Below are 22,063 nucleotides of genomic sequence, written 5' to 3'. Positions count from 1 at the left end.
ACAACCTTTGGATGGAGATGGGAGGCATAAAGGGAAGGGCAGTTAAGGGTTAATTAGTTTTTTTTTAATCTTTTGTTGAATGAACTTCTTAAATTTATTTCAAAATGATTTAGAAGACATTACATGTCACCGATCTGGCTTGAACCTATAAACTAGCTTGCATAAAATAGGCTTGCCTACTGTCATTAATTTGATAGTAGTGTTTTTGCTAGGTAGACATGAAAACCAGGAATGATTTAAAGTTATGAGGGTATTTAAAGAAAATTTCACGCCTTATTATCTCAAAGGCATTTGTTCAAGTTCGGAATGATTGTCAGGAAATAAATTCTAATATATTTACACAGCGGCCTTATAAATGTTACTTGTGACGTTATTCACACTAAAATGTCCTTCGACTGTGGGTAGTTGAAAAAATTATATCTATTTATGTAGGGTAGTTATAATTTTCCTTCCAAAACAATTTTGTTGATCAAAAACCGTTGGATGCATATGATGCAATAATTAATATATATGTATATATTTATATTTTATCTCTTCACCATGTTTAGTTCAGCTGTTAGCTACTAAAATAAATAATTAATATATAGTTTCAACATTGGCAGCTCTAGGTTCATGCAAAGAATTAAGAAGGCTTTCAATAAGTATTCCTGATCGGCTTAGGTCACTCTTAATGTTACATTATGATATATTAAAACAAATCTTATGTCAAGTTGACATAATGCTGCAAAAGATCTGATAATTTAGAAACCAACTAATCACAAAAAATCACTAAAATTATCTATATTCAAAAGCATCGAACTATAGTCCATCTGCGTTAAGTAAATAGTTATCTCACTCGTTGTGAATATACTGAGCCACGGTCTTTGAACATAGTAATTTAGAAAGCCGTATTCACATTGACCAAATGCCTTTTAAAGTAGACTCTTCTCTAAAGGCCGAGAGAGGGGGGGGGGTGTTTGGTACAGGCCCTTTGGCCCGTAGTAGGTAATCCGGCGCAAGGAAAACACTTTGAGAATGGGTTAATACTTTAATAATTATCACAGCCCACAAAAATCTTAAAGTTGTAATAAGGCTTTTGTTACTACAGCGGTAGATGTGACGCGTTTAGACGGTAGGGCAGCGTGTCAGAAAGTGACACAAAGTCAATAGAGAGAGTAGGAAAATAGACGCGTTTTTGAATAATGGGTGTTTGGTGGTGAAATGAAATAAACGGATGCGATTGAGAAAATCCTAATTTATTGTTCACACAACCACTATACAAGGGTAGGCGCGTCGGAGCGAGATTTATTGCGGCGTGCTTGCGTGTGCGCTGATGTGCGGCCGAGCGACCGGGGATCCGGGCTGCTGGCTTACGTCAATGCGCTAGGGCGCGTATGTTGCCGCCGCGGACTGGACAGTCCGACGTAGTGGGACTGTCCGCCATAAAAAATTGAGAACAAAAATTGAGAAGGTCGTCTGTCTCCTAATTCCTCATGCATCAGCAACTGAGTAACCTCCTTTTCCCGTGACGCAGACAACCGCTTTATAAGTTCTGTTTCAAGAGTCTCGTACTTTTTGGTGGCGGGTAGATTCACTAAGATGTCTTTAACCTCGGCGGCGTAGCGATGCTCATCCTTGATCTTGGAGAGGGCGAAGCAACCTTCTCTTTGCGCGAACCACACTGCCGGTTCTTCAGGCCAAAACGGGGGAAGTCGAACGCCGACACGACAAAGGTCTGACGGTGGGAATGTCCTTCCGCCATCTTCAGTACGGCCATCCGACGTCGCTTTGTCTCGTGACCAAAATCGAGATCACTCATTATCGAATTAATAAGTCGATGAGATTCCTCAACACCACTTAAGACACCAGTTAATTGAAGACACTGAATATCAGATGTCTGATTAGTTAATCGCTGAAATATATTCAGCTCAGACACGAAAAATTTAAGTTTGTCCAACTTAAGATTATCTTAGACTGGCTCAACCGATGGTTTGGCAGCGTTCCTTGTCTCTGAAATACTAGTTACGTTACCTTTGCGGGCTCCGCGTTTCAAAACATCGACTTTCATGTCAAAATGGATCTCGTCATCCGTCTCAATTGGTGGTCTATCATTATCCTTTGTAGATTCATCGGGTTTCTTTGATTTCGAAACGGCTTTTGCCGCATTTTCAGAGTTGCTAGTGCAATGTCAATCCTTTAGCATCTTAGGAAAATTAGACAGCAAAGGACCATTCTTGCTGTTCTCGTCTACTTTGCGAGCTGGGTTTGCGCGTCTTTCGACGTGCCAGCCGAGCTGCATGATCTTAGCTAAATTGTCAATCTCAGAACGGGGGGCACTAGTACCGAGCGCTATCATCACCCGCACTCAATCTAACGGACGTCAATGCGCTAGGGCGCGCATGTTGCCGCCGCGGACAGGATGGTCCGACGTAGTGGGACTGTCCGCCATATCACTCCCCCCTAGAGGCCATGTCTATGGACGATAGTATTCCGACAATTTAACATGGCGTCCAGATCGTGTTACACGGGGTCCCTCCTCAGCAAATTTCGGCAAAAAGGTATGCGGGTTGTTCGGACGCAGTACGTAGGCCGGTTTGATGCGTTATGTTGAAACCGTACTTTCTTTGCCTTTGATTAAGAGTCTGAACGTCTTCTCGCCTCTTCATGGGACTTTATGAGGTCCGATGTATGCTGGTTGTAAACTGCCACGTAAAGCGTCGTCTCTCAAAAATACATATTCGCACGTACCGAGATCTTTGAAGATGGCAAGTTAAAAGTGCCTAATGGAGCGTGGACATGTCGTGACACTTTAGCACGCTGACAGGATAAGCAAGAGCGTGACCATTCTCTGCAATCTTTTCTAATGCAAGGCCACACAAAACATTTAGCTATTAACCTGACTAGAGTTTGCGCTTGGGTGGAGTGGGACGTAGGGCCTAGGGGTCGAAGTGCTAACGTCACAGTACAAGCTGGATTGACTACCTGGAATTGCATGCTTCTCCAAACGCAAAGATGTTTTATTTGCTAGAAGTTCCGACAGTTCAAGGTCTGGTGCTAGTACGATGAGATCAACCGGTGCTTGCAGTTCTTCAACTCGTGACAAAGTGTCAGCGACAATGTTATCTTTGCCTGATACGTGTCTGATGTCCGTGGTGAACTGGGCAATAAAGTCCAGGTGGCGAAATTGGCAAGGTGAGCACTTGTCCTTACGCTGGTGAAACGCGAAACGTATCGGTTTATGATCTGTGAAGACGGTGAAGTGACGCGCTTCAACTAAATGGCGAAAGTGCTTAATTGCTTCATATATGGCAAGCAGCTCTCGATCATAAGGAGAGCTGCTTGCCTTGCCTTTGGGCTGAATTTAACTTCCGACTGAAGAAAGCTAATGGTTGCCATACATTGTCAACGAGTTGTTGAAGTACTCCGCCAATGGTGGTCTAACTTTGCGTCCATATCCGGGTGAGCCAAAATTGTTGCCTTGCATAAACTTTGCTTGCATTCTTCAAAGGCTTTCAGTGTGTCACCAGTCAGTGTAAATGGGTGAGAACATTTGACTGTTCCTCTCAGCAAATCATGTAAAACGGCTTGCGATTTAGCTGCGTCTTTGACAAAACGACGGTAAGCAAAAAAAGGACCAATATTTAGCCACTTCCGCACATGCAACCGCCACCACCAAATTGCTCAACACGTGTTTCACCCCCCCACGGGGCATCTTCAGGAGTTATGTTACACCGATTAGTGCCAAACACAGAGTGCAACACAAGCACTCTACAAGCATTTCATTGCACGACTACCACTGCATGTGCGGAAGTGGCTAAATATTGGTCCTTTTCTTGCTTAGGATGGACTTCCGCGAGGTAACGCCTGATTCCATTAAAAGACAAACGGTAATAATTAATCAGCCCTAAAAATCGTCTCAGTTTCTTGACGCTTTTCGAAATTGCGATCTGTTTTATGGCTTCGATCTTGTCATCCGTGGGTTTGATTCCTTTTGACGATACGACACAACCCAAGAAGGTGACCTCTTCAGCTCCGAAAATGCATTTTGAAGGATTGATGACCATTCCGAATTCCTTTAATCGGTTGAATAATTGTCTTAAATGCTGAAGATGAGTCTGCATATCGGGTGAGAAAATCAGAAAATCATCTACGTACCTAAATGAGAAATCCAGGTCCTCTCGTCATCTCGTCCACTAATCTTTGCAGCGTCTGTCCAGCATTACGTAAGCCAAAGGTCATATAAGGGAATTCAAACATTCCGAAGGGTGTTGTTATTTCCGTTTTCGGGATATCCTCCGCGTTGACAGGGATCGTTCTAATGAAAACCACAAATTAAATTCTTAACGCAATAAGACTATAGTATTTCTAACAGCAATTAGTATAAGACTCTTGTAGGAACTGACCTAACCAGAGTAGTTAAAGACGTGAGTAAAAGTTAGTCTTGAGATACAAATATGATGTAAATCTGATCTGCAACAGTTAGGTTAGGTTTCGTTGGTTGGGTTATGTTCTATGTACAGTATTTCACGTAAACACGTTCTACCCACACAAGCAATACTGGCTTTTGGTTGAAGGCTTACGACAAAATTATATTTCAAGGTATTGTTGTGCATAATTTTTAATTATAAAATCTTGTCTAGCACCAAACCGTTGCGAGGGTCCATACGAGGAATACCTCGTATGGACCTTGTTCTTTTCTGAAGAAAAAATGTTTTTTTTTTCCAGTAACCTGCGTCTTTGGAACATTAAAATAGTTATTATTTTATTTGTTATATTGGATGATGTCATTTGTGATGAAACATGTGATTATAATTCGATTACCTGTAAAGTGCCTTACTGAATGCCGAGTTTTGTAAATATATTTATAGAGAAATTATTTTGTGTTTTATTTACCTGTGGTGTATGAAATAGAAGCGCGTAAATGCCGATGCTGGTTTGTTATTCAGGTATGGCCAAAATTAATTTTCATTTACCACGAACGCCTAATGTAAGATCAGGGGTGACAAACACAAAAAAATACTTGGACCAAATAAACAATTTTTATCTTTAGATAGCTTGCAAAACGTGTTATATTTGTAACATTACATAGTTAGTGGAGGGGTGAAACACGTGTTGAGTGATTTAACGGTGGCAGTTGTGTAATGCGTATTGTTTGCCGCATATGCATTTGTCAGCGGGCTGGCGGGCGGTGCACTTTGTTGCACGACTACCACTGCATGTGCGGAAGTGGCTAAATTGGTCCTCCTCTTCTTTAGTTGTTATATACGTAATGACTTTTGACATATGTTCTTTTTTATGGAGAATTTTTTTTTGACCAAGACTACTTTTGAAATTGATCTGTCGGTATTCTTCCTAGGGCATATAGGCCTTAGAGGTAATGACAACACGAAGCCTGAAGTAGAAGTGTGTATATCAATCAAACTTAGCCCCTATTTATACCAATAATATCCGTCAGCCAACATACAAGGCGAAAAGGAGACGCGTTGTATAGTGTTCTCTTTCGCCCGATGTAAATATAGAGCGCTCTTGGGATTCCTCTGTTGTTTGAGTTTGACACCCCTGCCCTAAAAGTTCTCCTGGTCAAGAAACTCCTAAAATATAGATAAAGGTAAGATATTAAAAAAAAATCAACGTACAACTGCTTTATTAAAAAATATACACCGCATTATTCAACAACATCATCTATATATAAACATAAATGAATTATATACAATTTAAACTGGGAATATTAGGAGTCATAGAATTATATTACACCGAATTGAAATTATGATTTCGTCACCGTTGTTTTAATCTTCTACAGTACCCGGCCATAAATATTGCACATCGACCTATGGAAACAATCCGCTAATTTCGGCTTCGTAGAGCGTTATCTCTGTCGCACAAATTCAAAGACAATACGTCGCTTAGGTAGTGTGGGACAGAGATAGTGCTCTACAAAGCTGAAATTAGCCGATTGTCTGTCCAATGGTCGATGTGCAATATTCATCGCCGAGTACTGTTAACACAATTTCCATTTTTCAAATTCTGATTGTATTCTTTTATCAAAAGAAAACCTAAGAATTTGTAATTTGACACAAAATTATTCAGTATTTTTGATCAATAAGTACACTGACATTAGAAAAACAAACAGAACATATATATTAATTATATCGGGGGACCTGAAAGTAATGTCGCTTTCTTAAGTTAAATTCACACGACTACATTTTTAACTAGTTTTTATTTCTAATTAACAATATATTCGCCTTCGTTATCAACAACCTTTTGCCGTCTAGTATACAAATCAATGCCGGATCTATAACAAATCAATCGGTTTTTCTGTATATGTCGACAGAAACGACATTACTTTCCGGTCTCCCTAATATTTCCAGCGATATATATTTTATAACGCATTTACATACATATATAAACTATAGTCTCATACCTAAATCGATTTAGGTAATATTTAAAATAAAATAAATTAAAATATATTTTTTATATTTCGACCATCTAAAGTTATTTAACAAAAGAAAACGTATTTCTATGATTTTATCACAATTACACTACCCATCAATCTGTCGGTACTTTAAATATCTCAATTTTGTAAGTACCCTCATTTTGGAAATGTCATAGAGTAAAGAAGTACTACACATTTGGTACACTTATTTTGTGCGGTTTTATCGCATGAATAGAATCAATATGTTAGATGGGGTAAGAAAAAATACACCAATGACAAGATGGATGATCAATTTTTGGTGAACGACATGGAAGGCATATATTGTTCGTCACCATAGAGTCATAGCTCTTGAAGTCATTTACAATTCTGTCTTCTCATTTATAAAATCAGTAAATATTTCACAATTTCTCTTTTGATCTTATTTGAGTTTATTGTTTTGAAAATTAACATGAAAAGTTCACCACGAGGTTTCTTTACATCAGTTGTAATAATTTAAAAATACAAAAGCCATAGATATATGACCAAAATGACATAAAGTGGCTCTTATAGTAACTGAACTAAGTCCAAAAATCCAGACTCTATTTCGGGGTTTTATAGGTCTCCATATGTTATACAAGAAATGAAAGCCTTCAATTTTATGATTTCACATTTAAACTACCAAAAATAGGTGATCCTATATCAATTACTAATAATAGCACAGATTAAAAATGTTTTATAATGCAGACTAGAATATTTCATATTAAACAAATGATGGTATTTATATATGTTAACAAATACAGAGAATTTGTGACATGTATTGACTGTAGGGTAGTTGTAAAATTAGTTCAAAGTAAAATGCAATAATTTAAAACCTATGAGGGTCGGAAAACTGTCTTGTATAACATTACAAGGTTTATTAAAGATTTTTTGCAAAGCACAGTAGTGTTATAGACTTGCAATAAACCAACTTTTTCTTCTTCTTCATTTAATAACAGAATTTATAAACATATTCTACTTATCGGGTTAATTTTTAAGAAAAAAATATATCGAAATTAGATATCTTTAAAAAAGGTTTGCCATCACTGGTCAATCAGCTTATTTGATTTGATGTATAATCATGTAAACCAATTATTTTTAACATAATCTCACTGAACATTTGTTTAATACAAATTATGATATATGATAATTAAATGGAATCCGCAGTTTACATACAAATATAGTCCTGAAAAGACAGACAGCCATGTTGCAATTATATGTATTGTCAATATATCAATAATGATTTTTCAATGATAAATGAAAAACATGGTATAATAAATATTATCTTCAAATATGCAATACTGAAGGTAAGACTAAATGAAATAACCAAATATATTAGTTTGCATGTCACCATTGAATAGATTGCAAAATCTAATCTTGTAGATACCCAAACACTGTTCAATAAAAAAGCGAGAAAAGCGCTTAAATAATTTAAACTACGCTTTATTGTAAAGCCTCTTGTAGCCACTGTTATCACAGAACTCATTCATAATTATCCTGCACAGGAACAAGTGGAACATTACGATCAAGACAATTATGGAGACCCAGAACAGCGGGTTAAGGCCGCCCAAGCTGTGGCCGTGTTTGTGCAAAGCAATAACATGGTGCTCATGTGCTGGGGCCTCCACCACTTCATGCACATGGATTGCATGCCTCAAGTCTTCCATGTGCTGTTTGTCAGCAGTAATATACAATATTGCTGTCAAGGGTTCTGTGAGTTTCACTGGGAAGTATTTCCGGAATGGTCCCAACTGAACTGGAGAGTCTAAACACCCAGCATCACAACCGTAGTAAGTTTTATCTGAGCGATCCAGTGCCACAAAGATAGCAGCCTTATTATCTTCCTGTAATATCACACTGATGTTGACATGTGTCATATTACCGTAATTAACACGGCGGAATAGAAAGTCTCTGTGCAGTTTCGAAGGGTGTATATTGTATTCAAGATGCTGATTACTGAACCGTAAACTTCCAAAGCTTAGTACCATCGCCTGGTTCACTCCGCTTGCTCCTGCTTTGAGTAAATTATGGCAACCTTGCTTCTCTAACGTCAGCAGCCAAATACTGGCTACAGTATTCAAATTTGCAAGATTATTCAGTGGTTTCCACAAATTAAAGGCATCTAATGTTGAATAGCCTTCGTAACAGCCTTCAGAATAAGTCAATGACCGTAATATATCTGATCTGGTCATTGACTTAATATTATCTTCATGTTCATAGCTTCTGACTTGCGAGAGAATAGCATATATTGTTGCATTTATACGGTCTCCATTGATGACACCTTCAGCCTTAGAGTCGGAGATATAAAATCCAGTGTACCACAAGCCCTGCCACACTCGAGCATGATTTTCTCTTAAATTCCTGACAGCAGTTCTGTCTCCAGTTAATGCAATAACTTTCTCCATCTCCTCTATTGCCTTCTTTTCTACAATATCCTTATGTTTTGCATAATCGGACTGTTTTATTGGTCTGCTATATTGAATTGTAGAGAGGATGAGAATGTCAGAGCCATCTCTGGCATCAACTTGAACCATGTTATTCAGTTTACGACAAACAACAGCCACTGCAAGTATTTTTTCACTGTCTGGTATTTTTACCATACCTGTTACAACTTCATACTCTTTAGAATCAACTCCTTGGTGAAGTTTTATTGTCTGTTTAACAGACGTGGGCCAGTCTGAAACCCTAGGAGTGGACAAACGTAAAGTTTTACCAGCATTCGTTGGATTGTTAATAAAGATTTCTTGAACAAAGAGTGAGGGTATGGTTCTGTGAGCATAATATTGGTAGGAGATTTGTAAGCCGGTGCTACTGCACTGGAATCTATGGACAATGCCTTTCTTATAATCAACAAGGGATGCTTCCTTCATATCATAATCGTCGACAATGTACAAAGGATGATAAAACACAGGCAATGATAAAGTCCTTCCATGTTTTATGTTCAAATGGGAGTCGTGTTCTAATGCGATACCAAAAAAACCGTTACCAACGTAAGGCACATAGTTATGTTTCGAGGATGTGAGTATAGCTGCTGTCTCTTGACGTAAGTAGGCGTCGTAGTCGCTCAGTGCTTCCTGGAATGGGTTCAAAAAGTTCCTCTGGCACACGATCTGATTATTGACAGCCGATGTTTCTGATCCGAAAAACCAGTTCATCAATGTAGGCCCGACGTAAAGTATAAAGAATATTACAATTAAGAGCAATATCACTAGTTTTTTTCTGGTCATCGGCCCATCGGCTAATCTGTTTACACGTCTCAGGAACTCGCCGCCGCGGCGACTCATTTCGTTTACTCCACTTGTGGGCCTTTCCATCACAAAAATATCACTACAGTGGGCCGTGCGCAACAAACAGTACAATCGCTCAAGTGAGCCCAATAATTGTCATCGTAAATGTTTTAAATCGAACTCATTTTATTTATTTATATAAACGTTATCAGAATTTACAACAAGTCAAGTGATATCACTTAGCGCGTGCGACAGATAATATAATAAATTCGGATACTCGTCAGACATTATCGACACGAGAGGTTAATAACGGTACTCAATTAAAAAAATATATTTATCAAATTATATCAATATATTTTAATAAATAAATTACTTTAATACGATTTAGTATACTTTTTATATCATATATGATTTAAATAACATAAGGATGAAATTTAAAATGTACTTTTTGAACTGTTTATATTGCATAAAAAACCCGCCTTATCTAATGAAAATAATAAAAAATAACATACAAAATTAATTTTAAATTTTATTAAAAAATTAACAATCTATTTTTAATGTAAATAAAAATTCAATTTTGATACAAAACTAATGAATATATGAAATATCTGAAGACAGACAGTTACTTGATAGGTCTTATTAAAGGATATTATTAGAAATCAGTTGTAGTGTTGATCATCTGTGTTCTGTGATACAATCACATCAGAAGCAAATTTTAAGGTGTGATATGTAATAATTTGTAGGCGGAAAAATAAGCCGTTTTCTTATTCTTACATTAACTCTGCTGTCTGTTGTAATCAACCTCACATATATTTTATTTAATTTATAAAATATACTATCTTTATAGATGTGCGTATAAACACATAAACTCACATAAACTCTGTGAAGGTTCTTTACGTCCATTCACTTTTGGCTGCTGTTCTGAAGACGTTGATCCATCTGCACGGTGCTCTACACCAGGGGAGAGCAACCTTTTTAATCAACAGGCCAATTTAAATTTTAAAATTGTTTCACGGGCCGAAAATAACGTAGCACTAATAATATAATAAATAATTTACAAAACTTTATTTCAAATGAATATTAAGTCGCTGATAACTTGTCACAATGAAATTGTTTCGTTCTAGTATTGACTACCATTTTGTTATTTTAAATTTAATAACAAGGTATTGATGGGAGAAAGTCGATAAAATAAATTCAATTCTAGAAACAATTGGCGGAATACAAAAACGTGTTTGATGTTCTCTTTCCTGCCTGTGGTGTAACCACGTCCTATACACAGCTTCCACCTTAAGGCTCTCCGACCCTTCTTATCTCTTCTTCTTTTTCAGGCAAGGCATAGGTCTTCCCCAAAGATATCTATAGGGAAATGTACCATAATCACCACGCCTGACGATCGTCATGTTGTACCTATTATGGTACGCAGAGGGCGCTGCATCTGTTTATGTGGAAACTTGTGAGCAGTTGTTATCCTACATAATTAATACACATGATGTGAATTATATAAGATTGTATTTTTTGGAAACGAACCTCCCTCCTCTTTTTCTTTTCAGTCGATGAAAGTCCACTGCAAAGACAAAGGCCTCCTTCAAAGATTGAAACGGTAACCGGTCCTGAGATGTCTTCATCTGCGAACTTAATAGTGTCGTCGGTCCACCCAGTGTGGAACCTGCTCACGCTGGGTTTTCTGACTTGTGGTCGACAATCGAGAAACTTTCGACCCCGACCGCCATCTACCGCTGAACTACCACTCTGCCCCCATCTATCGCCTCAGTCATCTTTATCGATAAATTAATATCAATAATATTAGTTTTTGACTAGATACGAGAGCTTGCCTCAGGGTCGACATACCATAGGACTCATCAAGACATCATTCCATCTCACACAACTACTAAGCGAGCACGGGTACTGCAAGCAGTACCTGCACCGTTTTAAAATAATCGATAATGAGACTTGCCCATGTGAAGACTCCACAGTCGACTTTTCACCACTTACTCAGACACTGCTCCCGATTCGCATCCAAAAGACGTAACCACGTGACCTTATGTGAAAACCTCAATACACCTCCGTTCAACTTACCGGACCTTCTCAAGAAAAAATCTACAGCAGAATCTTTTGATGAGTCGGCCCGGCACATTGTCCTAAATCTCAAGGCATTTAACGGTCTGTAGCGCTTGGGCAGCGACTTGAAATAAAATAATGTACTAACTAATATATAATTGAGTAAAACTTCCAAATTGTATTGTTGATATGTATAAATTTTAGCTGTGTTTACCCATAAGAGAAAATTGTATAAGGAAATATAAGATAATAATAAAACACTGCTCTATTAAATAAAAATAAATGGTTGTTCATACAATAATAAATGGATAAAAACTACTTCTCTATGGACACAGATCACAGATTATATCAAAACAACTGTCAATAAATGTCAAATGATTGACATCTATTGACAGGTGTTTTGATATATGTTTATATTATGCCCTCCTTATCAGGGAACTCTTATTAACCTCTTTCTTGGGAAGGACAAACTCTTTTTAACAAATCAATAGTTTCACTCTTGTTTTTATTTTTTTACTTTCTCTTTTTCTTTCACAATGTCATGCATTTCTCTATTTTTCTTCTTTTTTACTTTACCTTTCTTGATTTTATTGCTTCTAAAATATCTCTAGTAACCTTTTATAACATTTAACATTCAGATTAAAATAGAAAAAAAAGAAGTGGATGCTGCTTCCAAATTGCTCCCGTGTTTGAGGGTAGCATCAGGGCCATCTACCTCAGTTCACCTGGGTGCCTTCCCAATTTCGAAGACATCAAAGATCTGAGAGTGGATCATCAAGGAGTTGTGTCTAGATTCAAGCCAAACTCGAAGCAAAATGAAGAAAATATCGCTCATTGTGACAAGACAAAAAGTTGTAACACTTCAGATTTTAAAAATAAAACACGGATAGCATAATGTATATATATATTAAAACTTCTGAATCTACTAATACAAATGTATCACATTATTAAATACCATTTCAATAACAAGTCACATTTTACAGCACCAATATTTATTAATATCGTTATTATATTTGTAAATATCATTAACATTTTTTAATTATATTATTTTAATTTTTTTATTAGTATTGGAGATTCTTTGATAAATTCGTTAATAAAAAATATTACATTCGTTTTCAATAAATTTATCAATTGATATATTTTTAAATTACAACCAGTGTTGTTAATTATTAAAAAAGTAAATTTTGATTTTACGTTTTATTGTTAAAAAAAACCTAATAGTATAAATATTAACATATCAAAGTTTTTGATACGAACAAACTGTTTTCAGTTTCGTTTATATATTTATCATAATATATTTCATGTCCTAAATTAGTTGCATATAAGCCAGTAAGTTCAATGCTACAATTAAATATGAGTCAAAAAATGCGATGGGAATGTAAAGAAAATTATTGAAATTTATATCGGAATGTTAATGGTATTAAAAAAAAATTGTATTACTGTAAAAAATATCTTATCTGTTGTATTATTCTGCCTGTGTCCAAAAAAATTAAAAGCCCTTAAAATTTAACAATATTAAACTAATATATAACGAAAGCTATACTTCATAAGCCAATTATATATTTATACGAATAAATTTTAATGTTATAATACTGAATAATTATATTTTAAAACTGATTACAACTTAAGTTAAAAAAATACCTAAGTAGATAAAATAAGTTCATGTTTTTAGACAAGAAAGAAGAAGATTGATTTAAATATTATATAGACTTTAGTGTAATTATCAGAACGTATTAAATATAGAAATGATGTAAAAATATATCTGAAATTAAAATAAAAAAAAATTTAATATGTATATCACATTTCATACAGAGGTCTATTTGTTATATATATAACCTGTGATATGTCATAAGCAATACTTTATTTATAGTTTGTCTATAGTCAAAAATTCGTAACCCAGTGTTGCTATATTAACATATTTAATAAGCTCGTTTAATTTCTTACATGATATGTATATATTTCATTTAATATATGTTCATAAAATAAACAGGAAAGTCCATAGAGAATAAAATATTATACTTACCTCATTGGTTAGTTAAAATGAGGTAAGGGTGTGTTCACATTTAATCGCTTAGCCAAGGAAGCGGTCAAAATAAATCAATACATAAATTGTTACTTCTATCTTAAAAAAAACAAGTGTAAACGCATCAGATTTTATCATACGACGCCTACATCTATCCCTTTCAATTGCTATTATATTAGATTGAATAACTCATAACTATTTTAAATATGAAAGAATATAGGTATGTATAAAAGAAGAAAGATGCTAAAAGGAGAAAGGTGAGTGTTGGAAGTGAGTAAAGTTTCCTCGTCAGCGTTCTTCTTGGTCAATAGGTCTCCATTCTCGGTCTGAACGCAGAAGTACTATTTCATCCTCCGAGTCCGTCTCCGAAGGCGGGATATCCTCATCATCGTAGTATGGCTTCTCAAGAAGATCTGGAGTTTGGAAATAAATTTAGATGGTGATGAAGAATGAGATTACATCATCAGATCAGCCGATATACAACCACTGCAAGACATAGTAGTCAAGTTTTATCCCAACTCATATCTTAAATATTTTTATATATATTTTGGAAGCTTGCATAAATGATTTATAAATTTAGCATAGGGTTGTTTAGAGTTCTTTAATCACCCTCTTCATGCTGTGATGAAGTAGGATAAAGTAAATTGGCAGGGTCCATGTTATGCAAGCGATAGTAGCGCCCTCACTATGTAGACCTATGATATAGTTAAGGCCGCCAGAATTCAATAGATGGCAGCACAGGGCCGGTGATCATGGCGATCCAAAAAGGGGGAGGCTTACGCCTTCCAGTGGCGGTTTATTGGATGATAAGATGATGAATTAATACCGTATATTTTATAGAATTTATCATCAAAAATGGTCATGTTTGATATATGAATGTGAGACCAGCACCAGTTAACTTTTATGGATTGTTTTGAAGGTATACATACCATATGATGCATTAGAACATAGAGGGCGCTTGTCGTCGGGCGGTAGTTGAGAAAAGAGATAGCTGCGGCGAGACGCTCTCGCTCTCTCTCGACATCCGAAGCACCACGCCGCCATCACCACTAACGCAACACCTACCGCACCTATATACCACCAATAATATACCATCAGAATATAAACCTTTATTTCTAAATCTTATTATAGCATTCAAGAGTTTTTAGTCGTTCTAAATGTGAGGAATTTGGTTTGTTGTCTCATTTACATGGTTGATATTGTAATGTAAACAACGGAAATTGTTGAATTTATTGAGAATCTGGTACCAAAAAAAGGTATTGAAAAATTTATATCCCTACTCGAATAAAAACATCTTGAATTTGTATTTTATTCTTTATTATCTGTTTCTCGCCTGAAAATTAAAAAACGTCTCCACTATCTCCTTTGCGGGTAGAATTTCTTAAAATCCAATTTTAGCTGGCTTGTCTTGTATAACATATACACTATTTTTGGTCTTCATGCAGAACAAATATAAACTTTCATTTTAGACATTCTATATATATATATATATATATATATATATAAAATTCTCGTGTCACGGTGTGCGTGATTGAACTCCTCCGAAACGGCTCGACCGATTTTCGTGAATCTCAGCGCGCATATCGGCCAGGGCGGAGAATCGGAAAACATCTATTTTTCGTCCCCCTAAATGTTAAGGGTGGTCCATCCCTTAATTTTTTTTTATTTTTAGCCCAAATTTTTTGTTTTTATTTTTTTTATGATACAGCATACAAAAATACATAGCACTCTACATTTTCACCCCACTACGATTAACCCTTATTTTTTATTTGTTAATAAAACCTTTTTTTCCAAAACAACGTTTGCGGATTTAGCTAATATATATATATGTATATATATATGGGATTCTTCACAGGGTCGGTAATTTTTAGAAGTAATAACAACACGAAGTCTGAAGTAGAATTGTGTATATTCATCATACAGCCTGTAGCAGTTCCTATATTATATATATTAACTTAACAATTAAAAGTAAGAGTTGGTTGTAGAGGGGTCAAAATTTAGGGTTGTATGTATTTTTATATGCTGTTTCATAAAGAAATAAAAATTGACTAAAAAATAAAAAAAAATTAAGGCTGAACAACCCTTTTGACTTAGGGGTATGGAAAATAGATAGTAGCCGATTCTCAGACCTACTATATACGCATATAAAATTTGGTAAAAATCGGTCGAGCCGTTTCGGAGGAGTACGGTTACTAACATTGTGACATGGAAATTTTATATATTAGATGTTATAAATATCTTACCTGACAGCATGACAAATACGAGACGAGGCATCCCCAGCACAGCGTCATCTCGTTCCAGCTTGAACAGCACGTTTGGCGTCAAGTTACTGTCCCGGCTTGTCTAAACAAGCATATTGAAAAATTGAAAAACGAACTCATATACAACATATACCGAAGAAATTTAAAAGATTCTCTGTAGATGCGACACTGTGGAAATCGTGAAGAAGTGAGATGATGTATTCAATGTGATGAAAGACGAAAAGAGGGAAATAAAATGTGATTCATGGAAGAGAAAAATTAAACAAAAGAAATAAATAAAAAAAATTAGCACAAAAATAAAGTTCCTGTCCCTCTTCAGGTAGGGTTAGACAAGATGTCTTTATTAAAGGGGGCCATTTACCTTTGTCGGCTCCCCAGAAAAAGGACTACTTTAAAATAAATACATTTAAAAAACTTTTAAGTGAAACGGTTTTTTGATACCCATATTGTGGTGGTTGTGGAAAAATATGTACCTAGTCCGCCATATTGGAACGGCGCCCATCTTGAATTTTAAATTTTGACATAATCATCGTGTTTTACTAGTGTAGCCCATATGTAATCCGCCATTTTGTATCGGCGGCCATCTTAGTATCATATTGTCATCTAAATTAAATGTGTGTACCAAATTTCAGATCATTCTGACAACGAGAAGGTGCATAAATTTCAATTTCTAATTTTGACCCAAATAAATAAACAAATTCCGTACGGGTCGAACTAAATAAAACCGTTTAAAAATCTAGAAGATTTCACTATAACAATAAGTACTTTCAATTATACTCCAGTGATAAATGTACTTTATTTAAAACAAGAGAAAAATTTAAAAAGCCCGAATGGCCAGGGCGTGAATTGACATCCATGGACAGAAATGGGCGTATCTCATGCCTTATTATATTCCCAATGCTGGGACATTACTTTACATACGCCGCAATCCACGAGAATGATGTTCAGTGCTGCCATCTTTACTACAGCGTCGGAACAAGTGACTATTGAATCCGCAATGAGTTAAATAAAAATCTAAATTGCGTATTGGTCAAATAATTTTCCTACGGTCTTGAGTTCTGCTAGTTTGGATAAGGTAATTTTTAACTGTGCTTCTATTAATGTTGGCGTAAATACAGTAAACAAGTAACTGCCTATTTATTTTTTATCTTTATTTTTACAACGCATTACTTTAGTAGCCTATTGCCTCTATTCATCTTAATAAAACGTTAGGCCTATAGTCTGCCTATATTTCTCTGCTTTTGCAAGTAAAAAGGCACTAGCAATATAACTATATATCTCAAACTTTAATAATAAAACGTACTAATCCAGTAACTGTCTAATCATATCTCACTGCATTTGCTTGTAAAAAGCACTACCTTAGTTGCTGCCTATTCATTCTTTTTCTAATACGCAATAGTAAGTGCTTATTCATAGATATTTTCATCTATCGGTATAATGAAATACTGCAGTAAATGCCAATTAGTTTCTCTAAGTGCCTATTCACAAATTTTTTAAATTATTTTCGTCAAAAAGCACTGCTCTCGCATCTGGCTAATCATATTCTTTAATGGAATCAGGCGTTACCTTGCGGAAGTCCATCCTAAGTAAGAAAAGGACCAATATTTAGCCACTTCCGCACATGTTGTTGATAAAGGCGGTAGCTACTAATTGCCTATTCACATTACTCTGCTTTTAGTAATAAAAACACTATTCTCTCTACTATTTACTGTTGAATTATGGTCATTTAAGCATTTTGAGGAACTTTATCATTAATCTTCTATGAAAAAGAAGTTGAAAAGAGAAGGTGGAGTTATTACCGTTATGTGCCTGGTCCGTGCGACGTAGCCGTCCATGGTAGCGGTTACCGTCACTTCCCGGTCCATATAGGTGACGGGCAGTGCGATGATGAACCGGCCAACTTCATCACTGGTGTTCGTCACCAGCGGCTTCATGGAGTTTAGTGGGTAGACAGATAATTTAGCCTGGTGCAGTGGCAAGCTATTATAATCTAGCGCAAGACCTGCGTACAAAAGATAAAGATTACAAAAGAAGGCAACCCCCCCTCTCCTCGAACTATGTACTTTGCATTTTGGAAGAAGCAAAGTTGTTACAAAATTTATTTTTTAATGGAATCAGGCGTGTTGCGGAAGTCCATCCTAAGTAAGAAAAGGATATATTATAATTTAATTTATATTAATATTAATATTTATATTATATTAATATTAATATTTAGCCACTTCCCCACATGCAGTGGGGAAGTGACTAAATATTGGTATAATATAGTTGGCAACAAAGTGCACCGCCCGCCAGCCCGCTGATAAATGCGCATGCGGCAAACAATGCGAATTACACAACTGCCACCGTTAAATCACTCAACACGTGTTTCGCCCCTCCACGGGGCATCTTCAGAAGTTATGTTACACCGATTAGTGCCAAACACAGAGTTTATTTTTTGTTTGTAAATAGTATATGACTTAAATTATGGGGAGGGGGGGTTTGACATATATGCAGACAACACCCCCTAATTATCAAACAAATAAAGAGTTTAAAAGATTATTTTTACAAAAGGCCAAAAACCTACCACAATTTATAACGCTTCAACCTAGTTGAGTAAAAGTTCGTCGAACGTATAAAAAACAATATATTCAATATTGCCAGTCCATTTGTTACTTGATTTTCTGGCATTGTTCCTATACTTCTTTGTTGTTTTCTTCTTTCGGCTTTTTTATTTCGCCGCTATATCTATACATTTTGCGTAGCACAACTAGTGGGTGAGTGAACGCGCATAGATCTGCGCGTGCGTGTACTGTGCGAGCGAGACAGCATGAGGGGTTTTTGTTTGATGTACTTTTGGTTGATTGGGCGATCTCTGTAAAGCCATAGATTCCCATTGCAAGATATATATAAAGACATCAATGGAGTTATATACCATAATCGCCAGGTTTGACAGGCGGTTTGGTGATAGCAGTGTGATGGTACGCAGAGGAAATATCTGCCCATCTTCTGGAAATTTCTTTGTGAGCGGTCCTCGATCCTCGATCCTATCACGGGATTTGAACCAAGACCGCAAATCTCAGTCACCTACTGCTACGCTACCACTGCTCCGGTAACCACTTTGCCTTTGTGCAATTAAAAATAAAGGTTGTATTGCGTTGATATCATGTGTTTTTTAAATTGTATATGTACTATCTAATGTAAAAATATCAAAGGAAATTACATGTCTGAAAAAAAATTATAAAATGTAAATATATATTCTTGGTTTTGTTTCGATTTTGTTTATTTTATATTTCAAACGCAGAAATATCATGATTAGCGACAAATTTACAACTTCAGAGAAGGAGAGGGAGACAGAGAAAGAGTGTGGGGGATCGGCAAACTCTTAGTTCTCTGTGTAAAACTAGGCTTAAGGGCTCCTCGCGAGAGCATAAGAATTTATTAATAGTAAAGTTGTAAATGGTTCTGATGTACTAACCGGTGATGTAGATGGTGTTGGGGTCTTCGTCCAGGGGCAGCTGATCCACAGGCGCCGCGGGAAGGTGCTCCGCGTTCAGCCGGCGCAACACCACGTCCTTCTCCTTGACGGTGCCTTCCACCACACGCCATGTCAGTTGCTGTGGAAGACCTTTCTACCATCAGCACATTGAATTATGAGCACAGGTTAGATTATTTCACCCGTGACGTCCAAGGAATTGTCCCCCACTGCGAGGGATAGGCTTGCTCCATAGATTGCAATGATGACCTGGTTTTTGTCAACCCCATACACCGTCTTCCTTACCCTCAAAACGCTTAAAATTTCGTCTTTTAGTAAGATTTTTAATCTCTGCTATTTTTGTTCTGCACATGAAATTTTACAAAGGTATATCCCATATAGCTCTATCGTCCAGAGATACCTGGACATCAGCAAACAATATGGTAGACCACGGGGAAGAGTAGCGACTATGGTGCGTGTGTGGTATGGTTACTAGAATCGTGTGTGGTAAGGTATCTACGGGGGGATATGCCATTATCGCCACACTTGGCAGACGGGTTGGCGATCGCAGTGTAATATTATGGAAGGCAGAAGATGCTGATGCTCATCTTCTAGAAACTTGCTTATGTGTAATGGCAATCCTGTATGATTAATGCACTACCACTCCTTATAGATGGGCACTTGGTGTCCGTAGCAAGGTACCTAGAGAAAGAGAACTTTCAGAGAAAGAAGAGTTAAAAGGATACGAACCTGATCATGGTAGCCGTGGCAGCGAATGATGACGCGGTAGTCGCCAGGAGGTAGCAGAGCGCGGTAGTGGGCTCTGTTACGGGATACCCGGTACTGCCGCGCCGATCCCGTTATGGCTAGAGTGGCGTCACGCATAGGTATACCGTCCTCATTCTTTATATAACCTTTTACACCTGAAATATTAAAAAGTGTATTTTTTCTGGTTTATTTGGTGAGAAAACAAAGTCCACGAAGTAAAGGGTAAGCAGATCACGTAGCGCGCAGAACTAATGGCTGCAAAATTCTTAATTTTTATATATATATATATATAATATATATATATATCTAATATATAAAATTCTCGTGTCACGGTGTTCGAACTTGAACTCTTCCGAAACGGCTTGATACCGATTTTTACCAAATTTTACATGCGTATTCAGTATGTCTGAGAATCGGCTACTATCTATTTTCCATACCCCTAAGTGATAAGGGTGGTCCACCCCTAAATTTTATTTTTAATTTTTTAGACAATTTTTTTGGTTTTTATTTTATTATGATGCAGCATACAAGAATACATACAACCATAAATTTTCACCCCTTTACGATCAACCCTAATTTTTAATTTGTAATTTAAAATATATATATTTTTTTGCAAAACAACGTTTGCGGGATCAGCTAGTATATATATATATATATATATATATATATATATATATATAAGTATGTATGTTCATGTGCGTGTGTTTGTAAATATGTATGTTTTGTACACGCTAACTACTCATTACTTATATGCTTCTACCTTTTCCATACTATGGTTGTCTGTAAGAGATTGCCTTGTGCGATAAGACCGCCCTTTGTACTTTTTTTATTTATTATTATGAAACTATTTAAATATATCCTAGCGTGTACAATAAAGGATATCAAATAAAAAGAATCAAAATGAATTGAGGGTAGATTTAAATTATGTGAAAAAATAATATGGCTTTATGACTTTTTTAACATTGCCAATTGTATTTTGTTAAATTAAAAAAAAAAGTGGACAACGTGAATCAGCATTAATTACGAATCAAGCAAATCTCACCCGTATTGGCAACTTCCACAAGCTTCATAATCCCGCGAAGGTTGTCCCTCCAAACCCACCCGATGGCGTCAGGCGCTGGCATCTTACAACAGCTCAAACCCACCGACACTATGGGAGTATTATATCGCTCGCAGATCAGGTCTATTAGGTTCCCATGGACTACATCACCTCTCCTCTGTGAACAATCGTATCTTTCTCCAGGCGTCCTGTTATCCTGGAACTTCCTGGCAAATTTCTCGTAAATATCTCTCGATAGTTCCGGATATGCTACATTCTCTGACCCAGATGATAGCTCTATCATCAGATCGTACTTCTCTTCTTGAAGAAGATCAATAAAAGACTTCTCTCTTGTGTAGTTGTTGAGTGGGTTCATCTCTTTTTTCGTGAGATAATTGTAGACGCTGTCACCGAACTCTTCTTCCAACGCTTGAATCTCACACTTGTCTGTGCCGTCGTATTCTTCTAGAATATTCTTGTATAGAGGATCGATGTTTGGTATGAAGTGGAGGACAGAATTCTTCAGGAGCCTTTGATGAACTGGTTCACCGATGGTGTATGCTGTTGTGAGATGTCGAGCAAAGTTCAAAAGCAATTCCTGGCCCAGCGGTTGAGATGCATACAGATTACTTATGATGGCTATACGGAACTTTGTCTCCTCTGGTGAACCAACCTGTAAATGATTTTAATATAAATCTGGTACATTGTTTGAGCCTGCTTTTATCTGTGTTTCACAAAAAATCCCTGTCTGATTGAAATTAGTATCACATTAAACTTTTCTTTAAGACACTTTCAACTTAAAACTAAGA

At 36.4% G+C, this 22,063-nt stretch overlaps 2 protein-coding genes across 4 annotated transcripts in view; both read right to left on the bottom strand.

The window, feature by feature from the left end:
* Nucleotides 1-7,686: 7,686 nt before the first annotated feature.
* On the bottom strand, nucleotides 7,687-9,888 carry LOC137924159 (uncharacterized protein KIAA2013 homolog). The gene has a single exon (XM_068767509.1). It carries the CDS (start codon nucleotides 9,739-9,741, stop codon nucleotides 7,864-7,866), a length of 1,878 nt encoding a protein of 625 aa, XP_068623610.1. The 5' UTR covers nucleotides 9,742-9,888; the 3' UTR covers nucleotides 7,687-7,863.
* A 4,036-nt stretch (nucleotides 9,889-13,924) lies between these two features.
* Nucleotides 13,925-22,063, bottom strand: part of svr (Carboxypeptidase D svr) — a 49,234-nt gene continuing 41,095 nt past the window's right edge. For all 3 annotated transcript variants that reach the window (XM_068767187.1, XM_068767188.1, XM_068767189.1), the window contains exons 16-22: nucleotides 21,258-21,927; nucleotides 20,198-20,370; nucleotides 19,451-19,589; nucleotides 17,796-17,998; nucleotides 15,979-16,078; nucleotides 14,665-14,805; nucleotides 13,925-14,148 (exon numbers count right to left, since the gene is read on the bottom strand). In XM_068767187.1, the coding sequence (XP_068623288.1) occupies nucleotides 14,024-14,148; nucleotides 14,665-14,805; nucleotides 15,979-16,078; nucleotides 17,796-17,998; nucleotides 19,451-19,589; nucleotides 20,198-20,370; nucleotides 21,258-21,927 (1,551 nt within the window). In that variant the 3' untranslated portion in view covers nucleotides 13,925-14,023. The remainder of the gene's footprint in view (nucleotides 14,149-14,664; nucleotides 14,806-15,978; nucleotides 16,079-17,795; nucleotides 17,999-19,450; nucleotides 19,590-20,197; nucleotides 20,371-21,257; nucleotides 21,928-22,063) is intronic.

The sequence above is a fragment of the Battus philenor genome, unplaced genomic scaffold, assembly GCF_028537555.1.
Source record: "Battus philenor isolate CCGP_79_NKW_IND1 unplaced genomic scaffold, ilBatPhil1.0.hap1 SCAF_23, whole genome shotgun sequence".
In the NCBI taxonomy this organism is placed as follows: Eukaryota; Metazoa; Arthropoda; class Insecta; order Lepidoptera; family Papilionidae; genus Battus; species Battus philenor.
The sequence above is the reverse complement of the archived record's forward strand: the minus strand, read 5'-3'. Positions and strand labels throughout refer to the sequence as shown.

What these genes read in the sequence shown, in the direction of transcription:
- LOC137924159 (XM_068767509.1), bottom strand. Translation starts at nt 9,741, where the DNA reads ATGGAAAGGCCCACAAGTGGAGTAAACGAAATGAGTCGCCGCGGCGGC.